The sequence below is a fragment of the Ceratotherium simum genome, chromosome 40, assembly GCF_057802395.1.
Source record: "Ceratotherium simum simum isolate JZ-2026a chromosome 40, ASM5780239v1, whole genome shotgun sequence".
Lineage (NCBI taxonomy): Eukaryota > Metazoa > Chordata > Mammalia > Perissodactyla > Rhinocerotidae > Ceratotherium > Ceratotherium simum.
Window position 1 is genome coordinate 2,608,771 of NC_141939.1, and position 16,664 is coordinate 2,625,434.

Below are 16,664 nucleotides of genomic sequence, written 5' to 3' on the forward strand. Positions count from 1 at the left end.
GCAGGAAATTACTCCTAGAAACACGTCCGTTTCTAGGTACTGGTGACGCCCTGGTACTTAGTACTCCTACAAATGCCCACAGTGATTGGCATCAGGGCTTTATAAGGGGCCATTTGGCCTTTTTTAAGGAACAGTGTGGAAGAGGCATCCAGAATACTTGGAGACCTCTAGGCTCGATTCATGATCCGAAAGGCTGTGCGGGCGCCCTCCACGCGCCGCACTGGACACCAGTCCTCCCCGGCCGGCCGCGAGCGCTCGGTGCAGCAGGGGGCGGCGGGGACGCGCGCGGAACAGCCGCCGCGCGGGGCGGGGGGCGGGACTTGGTCTCCTGGCAACGGCGCCGGCGATTGGCCAGCCCCGTCGGCGGCGGAGGCCGAGCCGGGCGCCTGGCGCACGCTCGTCACGGCGTCTGCGGCTGCGCGGGAGATTTGAATCGGCGGCGGCGACTCCCTCGCGGCGCAGCGGGAGCTGCTGCTGGCCGGCGTCCTCTCGCCATGGGCGATAACCTGGAAAATGCCGTTCGGTAAGGGTCGGTCTGGTGGGTGGGGGCGGGCGGGGGCGCGACCCGCGGCTGCGGGCGCCGAGGGGCCTGGGTACCTCGGGGTCGGGCCTGGCGGGCTGCGGGTCCTCGGCCCGGCCCGCCCCAGACCTGCCTCCCTTAAGCCCCTCCCGCCCCTCTCCCTGGCTTCGGAGTTTGTCCCCACCCCACCCCACCCCACCCACCCCATCCTATCCTCACCCCACCCACCCCACCCCACCCCACCCCACCCCAGCCAGGCTGCGGGTCACTTGTGAGTCGTTGATCGGACTCCGGATCGTGTGGCCGGCGCTCCTGTGGAGACCCTGGCCCTCGTCGGCCGAGCTGCGGCCGCAGTGGCAGCTTGGGGGAATTTGGGCAATTCGTGAGGCCCCCAGAGCTCGCATTTGTTCTTTGTTAAGGAACCCCCTCTGGGCAAATCGCCGCTGTGGAAGGAAAGAATCGAACCCAACGAAAAAAACCTTATATGTAGGTTTCATGAGAACCTTGGAAAGCCACTTATTTAAACAATTCTACTGCGGTTGGGAGAGAACTTCACACTGCTTTTACCCGTCGTCCCACGGTCAATTTTAAAAGTGTTTGAATACGTGCACTTTAAGAAAAAAAAAAAAAAAAGCTATGCTTATTGTCATTTATGTCAACCTGCTAATAATTTTTTAAATTTCCACGCCTTTGCTTTATGACTTAGGTGATTTATCCAGACTGTTTCCAAAGCATTTAAAACAGTTACATCATATATGATAGGAAGTGAAACTGGTTGGTTTTATGAGCGCCCGGGTAATCTCTCTTTGGGGTAGAAGATTGAGATCGTTAAGTACAGTCAAAACAAAAATCCATTTGCTTTAAGACTTTTTCTTTAACCTTCAGTCTAGCCGGGGAAGGATTTCACTTGGAGAAGTTTGGTTTCTCTCATTTTAAAAGAGAAATTAAGAATTTCTGACCTTATTTTGACTTACTAAAGACTATTTGCTTTAATGAACTGGGTGTTTTAGTAGTAACTTACATTGTATTCAGGCCATGTTACTAGGGAAATATGGCCGGTATCTGAAGGTGAAATGTTTACCTTGGGCAGCCTATTATTACATATATTTTGGGAGAAAGGTTCTGACATTGTAGGAATTTATGAGTTATGAGGCATGAGACGGAGATTCAAAATTTAAAAATAATTTTTTATTTTTTAAAGAGAAGTGATACATTTATATGGTTAAAAAAAGATATTCTCTGAGATCTATACCTGTCTATACCCATTCTCTCATATGTAACCATTTTTCTAGTTTATTTTTCAAGTGTTTCTTTTTGCAAATATAAATGTTTATATTATAGTATATTAATATATCTATATATGTATGTGTGCTGTGTGTATACAGTTCCTGCCTTTATCTCACATAAAATGTAGCAGAGCATATACACTGCTTTTCCTTTTTTTTTTCGTTAACACTATCCTTAGAGATTTCTCTCTATCAGTGCATAAAGCTCTTTCCCATTCTTCTTTACACTTGCATAATATTTCATGTACAATAATTGATCTAAAAAGTCCCTCATTGATGGAAATGGGTTGTTGACAATCTTTTGCTATTATTATATATATTAGAATCTTTTGCTATTACAAATAGTGCTACAGTGAAAAAGCTTGTACATGTGGCATTTTGCACATACACAGATGTATCTGCCTTCTGGATTCCCAGAAGTGGGTTTGCTAGATCAAAAGTAAATCCATCTGTAATTTCGGTAGCTGTTACCGCTTCCATTGGCAGAGATTGAGGGTGCTGCTACCTGTAAGCAAGCTATGGGAGTGCCTGTTTCCACTGCCTCTCCTATACACTGTTGTCACATTTTTGCCAATCTGTTGAGTGAGAAATTGTATCTCAGTGAGGTGAATTTCTCAGAGAGGTTGAGTATTTTTCTGTGGAATGCCTTTTGTTCATTTTTTGAATTGAGTTTATTTTTTTCCAATTTCTGGAAGTTCTGTTTGTTGTCCCAGTTTATCATTTCTCTTTTGACTCTGCTTGGTGTTTTTTTTGTTGTTGTTTATTTGACATGTAGAAGCTTATTTATATATAGTTGACTTTATCTAGCTTTTCTTTTGTGGCTTCTGGATTTTGGGTCATAAGAAATATTGATTTCATTTGTATACTGAGCTGATAGCTAGAAGAAAGTATTGCTTTTAAATCTTTTTTTTTTTTTTGCAAAAATCATGTAATTTCTTTGATAGAAAACCTGGAGGTCTTCCTTAGCTTGAATCTCTCACACCCAGTATGCAGTGCCATCAGCAAGTCCCATTGTCTGTTTCTCCAAAACACCCCAAATTCCACACTTGCACTGTTCCCACCCTGGTCCAACTCACCAACCTGTCACTGGGACTGTCACTGCGACTAAGAGTGTGCAGTAGCTTTCTGACTGATTTCCCTCTTCTGTTCTCATTCCCCACCCCCTTCTTCACTTGGAGAGACAGAATGGTTGTTTTAAAATGCAAATTAGATCTTGTCACCCCCGCCAGTCTCCTAGCTCAGCACTCTTAAATAGCTGCATGGCTCTCTGGCACTGATCAAATGTCACCCCCTCAGAAAGGCAGGCCTTCCCTGACCACTCTATCAAAAAGTAAATCATATCACGTTTTTACCCTTCTCCCATTATTTTGGGTTTTTTTCTAAGTGCTTAATGTCACCTGACATTATTTTACATGTTTTTTTTTTTTTTTGGCTGAGCAAGACTGGCCCTGAGCTAACATCTCTGTGCATCTTCCTCTACTTTATGTGGGAGGCCGGCACAGCATGGCCTGACAAGCGTGCGTTCCAGTCAGCACCTGGGATCTGAACCTACGAGCCCTGGGCCGGCCCCTATGTTTCTTTTTGTTTGCTTACCCCACTAGCACCTGAGCTCCCATGGAGAACTTTGCCTAGGTGGTGTTTTTTAAGCCGTGGTTGGTTGGGCATGTGGAACTAGGAGCAAGCAGAGTTCTCTGGGAACCATAGTCGCTGATTTATGAGCATTGCCATCGTGCGTTCTTCCTCAGGGACGCTGTGTTCCACTGAGGCCCGGAATGCAAACTGTCTGGAAACCCCGACTGGTGGTGCCCTGGGCTGTCTCACACCCATTCACAAGCCCTCTTCAAATCTCCTTCCAGCCTTGTGTCAGCCAAACTCCTGAGCAGCGAGGGGAGGGGTCTGAGGCAGTGCCACGCCTGGGTCCCGCCATCGGGAAAAGAAGCAGGAAACTTTTGGACGCTGCCTCTCATAGTGGTGGTAGTGACACTGGGAATCAGTGAGAGGAGACAGAGACTCTTGGGGACAGAGCTGGGGACTCTTCTAGCTGCCTCTTTCTAGGGCTAAGCTCAGGGGCCTTGGGTCTTACTTTCTTCTGGAAAAACACTGACTGCTGCTGAGTGTTCTGACCACCTCTGAGAGAATGCTCTTTTAATTTTAATATAGCATATGAATTGATATTTAAGATGTCCATTTTCAGGTGTATAAATGATAAATATAAAATAAATCTTTTGCTTTTAGGAATTATCCCTGATATCCCATGTACATATTTTTCTTGCTTCTAGAATGTTTGAAGCCCACATGCAGAGCTACAAGGGCCATGATCCACTTGGTGAATGGGAAAGGTTAGCATTTAGTTTATTTTTTTCCTATAAACAAACTATGTGCTGTCCTGAAAATTAATATTGCCTGTGTCTTTCTAGTTACATTCGGTGGGTAGAAAAGAACTTTCCTGAAAATAAGAAATACTTGACAACTTTATTAGAAAATTTAATGAAGGAATTTTTAGATAAGAAGAGATACCACAATGACCCAAGATTCATCAATTATTGTTTAAAATTTGTAAGTATACTTTCAGATGTATAATCAAATCTATAATCATGTTGCACTATTGCTTTTTTCCCCAGATTTTAAGATCATTTTAGACTGTCTTTTCTTTAATTCCTTATGTTTCCAGTCATAAATTTTTAAAAGTTGTATGGCCAGAGATGTGTATTTTAAAACTTTTTAGCTTCTGTATTGTGGACTCAGTGATTTAATTTTAAAACCCTCTTTCTCTGTGTATCAAGTCTTTAAATGTTACAACACGAGATAGAAACCATTAAATTAAAAGAAAGTGTGTTGGATGAGAAGTGTGCTTGGGGAAAGGGGGATAAGCAAGCACTCCCAGGTACTAAGAGAGTTCCTGGGAATAAATTAACTTCATCCTGAATAATTAAGAAAATATGAACTCACAGAAATTAAATTTAGTACTAAAAAGAGAAGGCTGCCTCAGGTTAGACTTTAAAGGTTGGGTCTCTTCAATCTTGAAATAAAGGCTTGGGGACACAAGTTCTAGTAATAAAATCATGGATAGAGTAAACATGGGTTTGTTCACTAAATTACAACATACTCGGATTAGAGGCACCCTCTGGAATTTGAGCAAGCTCAGATTGAGACAGAAGTAATACTTATGTAGTGGGTTATTATAGAACCTGCTATCTTTGGGAAATAGTGTGGGTAATTATGGGGGCATTGAATGTGAACGAAAGGAATGAGCTTAACTTTTAGGTTTGCCGTCAGAGAACCACACAGGTCTTCCTCTCTGCAGTACATCCTGAAGCCTCCATGAAGACTGAACATTGGGGCTGACTGTACGCTGGGCCAGATCTACACTAGCAGTTCCTTCCTGTGTTCTGATGTCTGTTTGCTTTGGGTTTTTGTAGGCTGAATACAACAATGACTGTCATCAGTTTTTTGAGTTTCTGTACAACCATGGGATCGGGACCTTGTCCTCTCCACTGTACATAGCCTGGGCTGGGCATCTGGAAAGCCAAGGAAAGCTGCAGCATGCCAGCGCTGTTTTTCGGAGAGGAATTCAAAATCAGGCCGAACCTAGCGAGCTGCTGCAACAGCAGTACAGGTAGCTTGAAAATAAAATTCCACATGGTATTTCCTGCTTTGAAATGTACTGTTTGCTCTTAAAAATTTTTACTACCTGTTTATACAGGAAAATCCTTCTCATTGTAGAAGATGTGGATAATACAGAATAGTGTAAAGGAAACGAAACTGCCCAGAAATATCACTGTTAACATTTTGGTGCATTTCCTTGCAGTATCTTTTCCTATGCCTGTGTGTGTGTCTTTGTGTTTGTGTATTTTAACAGTAAGTCATATCGTATGTCTGGTTATATATACTGACCTTTCTATTGCTCTTAAGAAATTATGGACTTTTATGTATTGATAAAGTGGTATAGAGTCTGTCCCAGAGTTGTCATAATTTAACTGTTCTCCAACTGAATAATTAAGTTGTTTCCAACATTTTGATTTTTGACAAAGAACAACATAATGAATATCTTAATGAATAACTTGTTTTTCATAATTTTTTACTTTTTCTGTGATTAACTGCACGTTTAGGGAATTCAGAAAATTACAGAAGCAGAAGAAACCGTCTGGCATTTATTTTAGTGGACATTTTTTTCTCTGCTTGTTATTTAGAATTGCAGGCACACTTTATATACATATGCAGCTTTGTGTCAGGTCTTTTCCCTTTATCATAAAAGTATTTCCTAATATATTTCCCATTTTTCTCTAATTCCTTCTGATAGATTCTCAAAATTGAAACTAATGAGTCAGAGGGGGTATGAAGTATGAAGAGTTTTAAGGCTTGTGGTACATATAACCAAATTATGTGCTCAAAGGTTAAACCAGTTTTTTGCCATCTCTCTCTCTAGCAGCATATGAGCCAACTTACCTCACTGTACACCTTGTCAGCATTTAATATGTTCATTTTTTTTCAACTTTGCTACAATGCTCATGCTCTTTTCAATAATTATTAACATTAGATGATTATTTTTTTATGCTGAAGAATTTGAAACAAACCCAAGACAGCAAAATATTTTACCCCAAACACTTCCTTAAACATCTCTACAAGGTGGTTTCTTACAGAAACTTACACTGTTTTCATACCTAACAAAACAAACAATAATTCTTTAATAACATTAATTTTTAGTCATTCCTCATTATGTAAAATGGTGGAGCTTTTTACCATTGGTTTGTTTGAATTAAGAGTCAAATAAGATTTGGCGTTTGGTTGCATTTCATTGTACGTCTCTTAGTCTCTTTATACTGTGCACTCTTGCTCACATCACTGAAAAATGTCCAACTTGGAAGTTGCGTATTACTTGACGGATTGAGTTGGTGTGCAAAGGTGCCGTGAAATGACGTGTTTAAGAAGTTCTCACAGCATGAACAATAATATATCTGCCTTCTGAAGTAGTAGTCTGTGTTTTGCACTTTCACTTCTTTCTTCCAAACATGATATTCGGTATATTCCACATGTATAGAATGCTTAAAACAGAGAGTTCAAACACCCCATATTGTAACGTCTGCATACACAGAGAAGGAGGGTACATTTGTTATGTGAATTTGAGAAATACTGCCATAAACTAGGCAAAAGGAGGAAGTTTTCTAATATAAGTGTATTGGATATAAAGATAATCCCAGAATTCTTTTTTAATTTTGAAGCAACTCTAAAATTCAACTTTACATTCTCTCTTGACCTCAGTTTTTAGTAGTTTATAATAAGCTATTATATTTAATTTTTGCTTTAATACAAATATGTATTAAACTGAAGTTTATGATCTGTATCGATGCCTTTCTTCTGTCATTTAGGTTGTTTCAGACACGCCTCACCAAAACCCATTTGCCAGCTCAAGGTAAAGTAATGCTTTCTAAAATGTCTAAATTGTTGATAATTTTGTCTCTGATTTGCACTGCTTTTTTTTTTTTTCCTTAAAAAACAAACCCATTCAGTGTTTATTGATTGTAATGTCTTAGGTAATGGGGAAGGTGCTCTGGTAGTAATAATGCCCACTAAGTAGCCCTGGAGAGCAGGAGTTCCTGTCTTAGCAGGTTGAAAGAGCAAATCCACAGGATAACTTGGTGACTTAATTGTATTTTTAGGATTTAAAAAAAAAAAATCAAAATTGCCCAAAATAGAGGACAGTACTTACTCTGGAGTGCATCTGTTCTGAATTGAAGCAAATGTGTGTACTGCACTTTTTAAAGAAATGTGGTTATTTTTTTTCCCAGAAATAAAGATTACATTTCAGCACTAAGCATTTACTATCCTATCCTGTTTAAAATATCTAGTTAGAGTTTACATTTCTTTCAGGTACTTCCTTGGGCATTTTGAATTCATCAGAAAATTGTCTCTATACTGTTTCTCTTACCTAAAAAGTGTTTTAGTTACATTTTCTGAGACAACGTGAATGAGCTGATTTATTTCTTGTGCTGCTTACTGAAAGATCAGGGGAATGTATTTGTAATTTTATTTAATATGGTTTTACTTCTCTTTATTTCATACTTTCCTCCCCATAGCTGGAACCTCAGAACCTCTACATAATAGTCAGATTTTAAACCAAATGATGACATCAAAATCAAATCCGGGAAATAACGCAGCCTGCATTTCTAAGAATCAGGTAACAATAACATTTGTGGGTTGTGTGGAAACTGGGAAGGTTATTGAATGGTCATCCGGCTGCCTTCCATGTCCACTTTGGCATCTCATTTCTTTGACCGTGTCTCCCATGACTCTAACCTTCATGTCAGCCACCTGCACCTGTGGCAACTTGCTGGCCTGTCGTCATCTACCACTGTTCACCTCAAATATTAAATTTAAATAACTTGTTCTCTGACCATAATTTCCTGCATTGATCTGACCTAGGGGCCCCCACTACACAACCTCCTGTCTTCACTTCCTTCCCTGAAGCTTCTCTCCTTTGTTCTGCTGGCCTCCCCCCTTGAGCCCTGGCTAAAAAACTCAGAGCTTCTAATGTGGTGCCTGTAGCCTCAACCAGGGCTTTACTTCTCTCCAGCAATTATGTTTCCAGTTTCCTGGCTCACTCTTTATGTTTTAAGTATCTCTTATGTTTTCCATTTCACTCTTTAATGCCAAATTACAGTGCTTTTAAACTTTTCTTCACTTTCCTCAAATTTGGGACTTGGCTACCTCTAACCTCTCGCCTGTGAGCTGACAAAATACTATTTCAGTGAGACAGCAGAAGCCATCAGATGACATCTGTCAATTTTCTGCCACCAACCAGTAAATGTAACTGCGTCCTTCCCTGCCATCGTGTTGGGGAAAGCAGGCCTTCCACCTGTGCTTGTCTTTTATCCTCCTCGAGATTTTTGCCTTATCGAGACCTCTTCTGGCCTGATGGCTTATCAACATGGAAGAATGCTCAAGTCTCTCTTTCCTCAGCCTTGTTGCTCAGCATCTGTCTTCTTCGTAGTACAATTGCTCTTTCAGAGTTTGCTAGGACCCTCTTTAAGCTAAATCCAATGGAAAAGCCTCTGTTCTTAGTGCACATGTGAAAGTTTTATTAATGTAACATATTCCTAGAAGTAGAATGTGAATTCCTAACTATGACAGATACTCACACTATCCCAATTTACATCCTACGCATACTTCCAGCCTCATTACTTCCTATCGCTCCGACCGTCTGTAAGTGTTTAGACAGCAGAGGGGGTCTTGTTTGCGGTCATCTTCCCAGCACTGGCTCAGCACGTGGCATGTATGAGGTGGTCATTAAATATTTGTTTAGTGAATGAATGCTAGCACTGGGAACCCCTGAAGGTAGAATAGTATCAGAAGAAAATCTTTAAATGTAGCTATTTGGAATGTTAATCCTATAATACTTAGGTACTGTGGCCCAGCTCCTAGACTATGGCTCAAAGGGAAATAAGTGCCCTCTCTACTACCAAATAGAAATTTTAAGTCACTTTCTCACTGGACTCTAGTTGCGAAAGTTATCATAATGTTAAGAATGCAAACTACAGCTTCAGATATTAATCATCACTTTGAAGAACATACACAAATCTGCTTAAGAGGCCCCTCAAGCATTTCATATTGTTTTGTGAAGTAATTTGGATGATGGTTTCTTTTCGAGTGAGTGTTTCTTTTCTGTCTTTTTAGGGTTCAGAACTTTCGGGAGTGGTATCTTCAGCTTGTGATAAAGAGTCAAATGTGTAAGTACGATCAGTGCATTAATCTATCGCACAGTTTCCTTCAAGAGCTGCTTCAGTACACTGTTGTAAATAATATCCTTTTCCCCATTATAGGGAACAAAGGGTGATCATGATTTCTAAATCAGGATATTCTGTACCCCCATCTTTGGCAGCCAAAGCTGATGTTCAGCAGGTTGTTATGTATTGCAAAGAGAAGCTTATTCGTGGAGATTCAGAATTTTCCTTTGAAGAACTGAGAGCCCAGAAATATAATCAACGGAGAAAGCATGAACAATGGGGTACTTGCAATGCTATTATTTGAGATATTCTTATGTCACTTAAAATAATCCTCATATCGGAGTAATTACATTTTTTAACAGATAATTGACTATGCTGAAAGAATCTGTGAAAATGTCTCCAGCTCATCCTATCAGAAGCCTAGAAATCTTTGTTAAATACTAGAGTGGCAGCCGTGTTTGTCCAAGAACTAAATTGATGTCTTGACAGCAAACCTTGAAGTTAAAACAGCACTACAGTAGATATCCATACCAGTGTTGCTTTAGCTTTTGGTGAACTAGATATTTATATTATCTGTATGGATTTGAACTTCTGTGTATAGCAGTTCTAAATCTCTCATCAGTTATTTGTACTATGAAAGAATGAAGTTAGGAACTGGAGTTGAGATTTTCTGAGATCTGCAACTACTCCGTAAGACATTCAGGAGTCCTCTGATAAAGTGCCATGTTATTTATGGCTGTATACTGGATCAGGTTTTACCCTCACAGGGAAAACTGACTGTTAATACCAACATTTGCAGTCGCCTTTGCTGTAACAATATGGACCTTGGATAGGAAGGTGAACCTTTGTTTCACTCAGGGCTTTTACACCATCTCGTCGTTTGCACTATAGCCGCTCTGCTGGCCCTCCTTGTTTGCTCATTCTTTCTCATTTGGTTGACAACTGGGAGATCAGTCAGCTAACACTTCACGCTCATGGAGGAACCCATGTTGTGCCGTTCACAGGTGCATTTTTCTTTCACATGCCGTGACCTACAGTCTTAGTCAGGCAATTTGATTTGTATGTGACGTGGTTGTGTTAACCCGTCATCAGAGGTAGGCCAACCCACAATATAATTTCAGTGCACTTTACTTTTATTTCTTCTCAGAAAGCAGCTAGAGATTTATATCTTTTAAAAACTGTTCCATTTTCAAATAATTTCCCCAAGCACCATCGTTATACAAGAAGTGCTTAGTATCATACTGTACTATTATCCAATATTATTGTTGATCAACATGGAAATTTCTGTGACTTACAAGCCCTGAACTTAAAAGTAACCATGCTGAGGGCAGGTAAAAATTATAATTAAAAGGTAATACACTTTTCAGTTCTAATAACCTAAGACACATGGAAAAGACTAGTGAAAAAAAAATACCATCTGGAAATTAGCCTTTCACTCATTTATGTGTATTCCTTTGATGGCCTGAATTTAAACTTTGCATGCAAACCATTTTTTTCCTCTCCTAAAGTAAATGAAGACAGACATTATATGAAAAAGAAAGAAGCAAATGCTTTTGAAGAACAACTGTTAAAACAGAAGCTAGACGAACTTCATAAGAAGCTGCATCAGGTGGCAGAGCCGTCCCCTGAGAACCTGACAGCTTTCCAGGAAAGCTCTGAGGTGTGTATGCTCTTCACTGATGTTTCCCGTGCCCAGTAAAATGGATTTCCATTTTTATTTGCTCCTTTCTATGCCCTACTTTTAGAGTTAATTCTGATGTTAATTTAGCCACTAGCTTTCTGAATTTTTAAAATAATTTGACACAGAAAGATGTTCAAAATGTACAATGAGAAAAGGAAGTTACAGAACAATTTATAGTATGTTTTTATATATATGTGTGTACATTTTTATATATTTATGTATTAGTTTATATAGTCCTTTTTCTGATTTTTTTTGGTACAATAACTATTATATAATGAGATTTGAATATGATAATTTCATTAATTTGTCATCTAGGTACATTTTCTGTTTGCCATCGTTTCATGTTGGAAGAGGGGAGAGGTGGTGAATGTGTTACAGCCACATATATTTTCTTAAAATTGTTAATGAATAGGGTAGATTGGGAATAAATGAATTTAAGCTGTATAATGGGTTGCTTAAACTTGCACTTAGTGTATGTCTATCTGTGCTATAGGATACGATGACAATAAAACATCCTATTTTCTTACATATTTTAAAAATTGTGACAATATATGACTGATTTTTAAAAATTTGATGAAATGTGTGTGTATGTATATGTGCATGTGCGTATAGTACATATATAAATGAACACTCTCTTTCATTGCTAACTACTGTAGTTTGTATTTTTCCAGACTTTTACTGAGCATGAACACACATAAATATGAATACAATTTGAAGTTTCTACAGAAGTATTTTCTGGTTTTTCTCCTAACCCATCTTAAACAGATCTTTCCCTGTTATTACATAGAGATCTAACTCATTCTACTCGCAGCACAGTCTCTGCGCCGTGTGGAGACTGTTACCAATCATGCTGCAGTGAGCATTCTTGTACACTTGAGATTATTTCTCTAGAAAAGATGCAGAGAAATAGAATTGCTGCCTTTGAAGCTTGAGCACCTAAAATACTGTCAGTCTGCCCTCCAAAAATTGACTACGTTAACACTCACATTAATAGTGAATAAAAGTCCTGTTTCTTGTATACACTTGGCTAACGTTAGCTATCCTAAATATTTTCAACCATTTGATGTATGTTTTTATTCAATTATAGGTGAATTTGGACTTTTTAAAATACATTTAGTGGCTGTTTGTTTTTTTTTTCTTTAAATTGACTTTGATAGACTTTGTCTATTTTTCTATGGGATTGTTTTGTTTTTTCTTATTTATTTGGATTTCCATTCTTGTATAATTTCTGTTTTCCGTGGAGTGTTCCAAGAAATGTTAGAATAGTTGTCTCGTTTTCTTTCGCTATATTTTTTTGGTATAGCAGACGTTTATCCCCAAACTCTCTGAAGAAACTGTGAATATCCTTTCATTCTGTTCAAAAGCATCAGACTCTCTTAGTTTCACTTTTCTTGGCCACATGGCTCCCAGAGCCTTCTGTCCTCCTGCGGGCGGGTTTCGCAGCAGCTGTCCTCCCCTTTCCTCTCTCCTGGGGTGGATCCCTGTTTGTTTTCTGGTTCCCATGGCATCGTTCCTCCTCAAGTGACCCCATTTTGGTGGCCCACAGTGTCCAAGAGCTTTTTTTTAAAAAGTATTGGGGGTTAATTTTTGAGATCTCTTGCACATCTAAAAGCATCTTTATTCTACCCTTTCACTGGGGTGATAATTTGGCTGGGTGTGTCGTTCCGGGAGGGAAATCCTGTTCCCTCAGCATTTTTGAAGGCGCTGCTCCAGTCTTGCCTTCCATGTTGCTGCTGAGAAGCTCGGAGTCATTCTGAATCCTGGTTCTCCGACTGTGACCTCGTTGTTGTTGATCTCTGGACGTGTGTCGGATTGTCTCTCCCCCCAGTGCTGTGACGTGATGGTCATGTGCCAGGTGTCTATCTTTCCATCCGTTACACTCAGTACTTGAACGTTCTAGTCCTGCAGTTCTGGGGAATTTTATTGATTTTTTTTTTTTTTTAAATGATACTTCCACAGGCACAGTCTCTGTTCTTGTTTTCTGTAGCTCATATTTAATAGTAGACTGTCTCAGACTGATCCTCTGATTTTTCTTAACTTTTTTCTCCAATTTTCTATCTTTGTGCTTTTTCCTCCTAACTTTCTGGGAGATTTCCTTAACTTTTTTATGGCCCTCTTATTAAATTCTTTTATTTCTGATGTCATTTTTAGGATCAAACAGCTTTTTTATTTTGAATGTTCATTTTCCTAGTTGCTTATTCTTAGGTGAATGTAATATCTTATCTGTCAGTCTAAGCATATTAATTTTTTTCTCCTATCTCAGAATCCTTTATTTCCCTTTATTTATTTTATTTGTAAATTACTATAAATTTTATAAATAAAGGAGTTATGAATATTTGTAAATCTGTAAACAAGGATTATTTATAAATTATTTTATTGTAAGTGTCATTTATTTGTTTTGGTCTTTGTGCTGCATATTGAAAGCTTATCATCACATCTGACGATCTGTACTACCAACTCATCCAAAAGCTGCCCTGAAAAAGCTGATTGCAAGCCCTAGGTGCGGGAGGGGGCTAGTTGACACATCAGCCTCACTGGGAGGTGTCTAATTTTTTGGGCAGATATATTCCAGAAAACAATCTTTTATTTAGATTTGAGAGTATAAATTCAGCTGCTAGCAATTGGGGAGCCCAGGGAAGGGGCTAGAGGTCCCGCTGTTAGGGAAGTAGACTGACTCAGCCCTTTTGTTTCTAGTGTGGTCTCTGGTACCACCACCTTCTGCCCTAGTCCAGAGTCCTTTTGATTCAGTTTCTCCGGGAAGGAAACCTCCAGCCTGCTGCCAGGTGGGGCGTGGAGAATGACCCCCTGCATGCACCTGCAAGGACAGGACTCAGAGTCTGCTTTTTAGACAGACGTACTATTGCCGTGTTCTTGTTTTCAGTGCCACCTTCACTTTATTCTGAAATCTATCTCAATTTCTGAACTTCTCCAGAGATCAGCCTCCTCCAACTGCTGTTTTAGGTGTAAGAATTCTTTCACTGTCATTTTGGTGAGGCTTTGGGAGGGAGTAAATGATAAAGCACATGTTTAAGCCACTGTCTTTAACCAGAAGCCTCCCTTTGTGGGACTTATTTTTTGTCTGGATGGCGTAAGGATATATTTACCAAATGGATTCCTCCTTGTCCCTGAATCGTTTATTGGCCAGCTCAGCCTTTCCCCACTGATTTAAAATATCTTTATCACATACTAAATTTTTAATACAAGATCCATTTCTAAAATATCTGTACCTTTATTTTGGTCAATAGGTTTCTTCTTGATCATTCCATATTGTGTATTTACCACAGCTTTGTTGTATGTTTTGGTTTCTGGTAGAGGAAGTCTGATTATTCTTTTTCAACATATTTCTTCAGAATTGAATATTATGATTGTTTTTATTCTTTACTAATTTGGTAGGTGAGAAAATGGTATTGGTCATTCTTAATTATCTTTTTTGATGACTAGTGAGGATGAACTTTTTATATTTTGCCCATTTGTCTGTAAAGTAAGGATTCTTGTCCTAGATATTTGGTGCTTTTCTTAACAATTTGAGAATACCTTCAAATCGTGAGGAATTAACTCTTCTGTCTTTTAACTTGTTAACATAGTCAGTTGCAGTCCAGGTACATGTGAGTAGAAAAGGAAAGATTTCAAGTTAAGAGCTTGTTATCCTTCCCATTGTGAGCCATGATTTTGTGGCAATTATTATTTTAATGGAAGGAACACCATTATGAGCATTTGATAACATTGATTTGTTGGTCTTTTCCCAAAATTAAGTACAGAGAAATAAGTCAGTTCTTAAACACTGATAAAACAATAGAGGCTGGTTATTTCCGTGTTAGAAAGTAAAAGCTGCCAGTTGTGTCTGTTGTTAAGAAGCTACAAAGGCATCCATCATGTGGAGTGTTCTCCGTTGTTGTCGACTGTTCATTTCAGAACACCTGACAGGGTAAGGGGCTGCCTCAGAGGGAAGGGACTCTGCTGAAGACAGATGCCAGTCTTTGAAAGCTGTAATATCTAATTAATAATATTCTGGACTTCATGGCGTTTTTTTTGTTTGCTTAACATGAAAGGTTAATCCAGCACATGTGGGGCCAAGTGTAGGCTCCCAGAAGGAACTGAGAGCTCCATCTCTTCCAGCCGTCAGTCAGCAGACCTCAGAGGACGTGGGAGAGAAACCCAGAGAGGCAACTCCTGGTGTTCCTCTTACGGCGAATGCTGGCACTGTTGCTTTGGCGTCCCCGTCTGTCAGCCAGAGTGTCGCTCCTCCCGTTCCTTTGACGGCCCAGCCAGTGACAGACTCTGTGTTTGCAGCGGCCACAAAAGCTGTCAGGTAAGCTGAAGGGAGTCCTGGAGATGGTGGTGATGCGGGTGCCGTCTGTCAGCTTCCTTACATGATCTGCAGTATCAAGAGCAGTATGCAAAAGATGAATGATTCTGTTCTTTAAAATAATTTTTAAATGGGCATGTTGTTGAAAAACCAAGTCACCAAAACATTAGCCTCAAATCTTTCAGACTTACTTATTCCATGCTTCTTTTAGAGTATTTATTTTACTTCATACTTTTCTCTTGAATTAAAAATTTTAGTACCCTGGAACTCAAGAGTCTTTTTGTAACTGAAGAACATACAGCTGTTAAGCTGAAATTGCGTTTGCTTACTGGCTTTGTAGAGATTATTATTATCTAGACAGTTCCTTGACATGTGTTCTTCTCATATTGCTTCTGTCTTCCCACTGGGAGCAGTTTGGGATTAATATCCATTGTACAATATTCCCAAATCTATCTTTACACTGCTGTACGGGTTTTTCCCCAATGTTGAGGGATTTTCCTAGATTTCAGAAGTTACAATTAATGTCACATCACTTGTTTTGTTTAAATTTTTATCTTCTTTCACTTTGGCACGCTCTCTCTCGCTTTTAAACATATAACAATTTTATTGATACATTAAAAAAAATAAAAGCTACAGAATAACTCACATTCTCCCCTTGGGCTAAACCCCTTACTTCGTATAGATTATAGTTCTTAAGTACTGGTTCTCTTCAAAGTCCAAGGTTAACTTTTGTTAATGATTTCCCCTGGAAATAAGATTTAAAATCATCATGCTTTTTCACTCACATTAGGGTAATAGTTCAGACCAGTGTCCTGTATCATACGATGTATGTAAGAAGAGGACTGTTGTGTAGGGGCTCTGACTCCATTAGTCTTTCACAGTTAATTTATCAACTATAAAATGGTAAAAACAGCAGCAGTGACAGCCCTGTAGGGATGATGCATGTCCAGCCACTCCTACAGAGATGGAGTCGTGAGGTTATGGGAGCCAGAGACAGGTGTCCCTTATCAAATTGTGAAACTCTAACCTAATGAGCGTTTAGATCTCAGTCAGAAGCACTTCAGATTGACCCTGACCCTGGCTCAGGCAAGGGACTGAATGGACCCCCCGGCACTCTAAGTAGCCTGGACAGCTGACCACAGCAGAGTAA

General features: G+C 39.6%; 1 protein-coding gene across 2 annotated transcripts in view; it reads left to right on the forward strand.

Moving 5' to 3' along the window:
• Positions 1–397: 397 nt before the first annotated feature.
• The window catches only part of BUB1 (BUB1 mitotic checkpoint serine/threonine kinase), a 41,880-nt gene continuing 25,613 nt past the window's right edge, over positions 398–16,664 (forward strand). The window contains exons 1-10 of one of the 2 annotated variants that reach the window (XM_087426120.1): positions 398–523; positions 4,086–4,145; positions 4,224–4,362; positions 5,226–5,422; positions 7,173–7,216; positions 7,881–7,981; positions 9,478–9,530; positions 9,624–9,808; positions 11,036–11,187; positions 15,258–15,517. In XM_087426120.1, coding sequence (XP_087282246.1) covers positions 495–523; positions 4,086–4,145; positions 4,224–4,362; positions 5,226–5,422; positions 7,173–7,216; positions 7,881–7,981; positions 9,478–9,530; positions 9,624–9,808; positions 11,036–11,187; positions 15,258–15,517 — 1,220 coding nt within the window. In that variant the 5' untranslated portion in view covers positions 398–494. Of the gene's footprint in view, positions 524–4,085; positions 4,146–4,223; positions 4,363–5,225; positions 5,423–7,172; positions 7,217–7,880; positions 7,982–9,477; positions 9,531–9,623; positions 9,809–11,035; positions 11,188–15,257; positions 15,518–16,664 lie in introns of those variants that run through there. The other variant, XM_087426121.1, reaches the window with a different exon arrangement.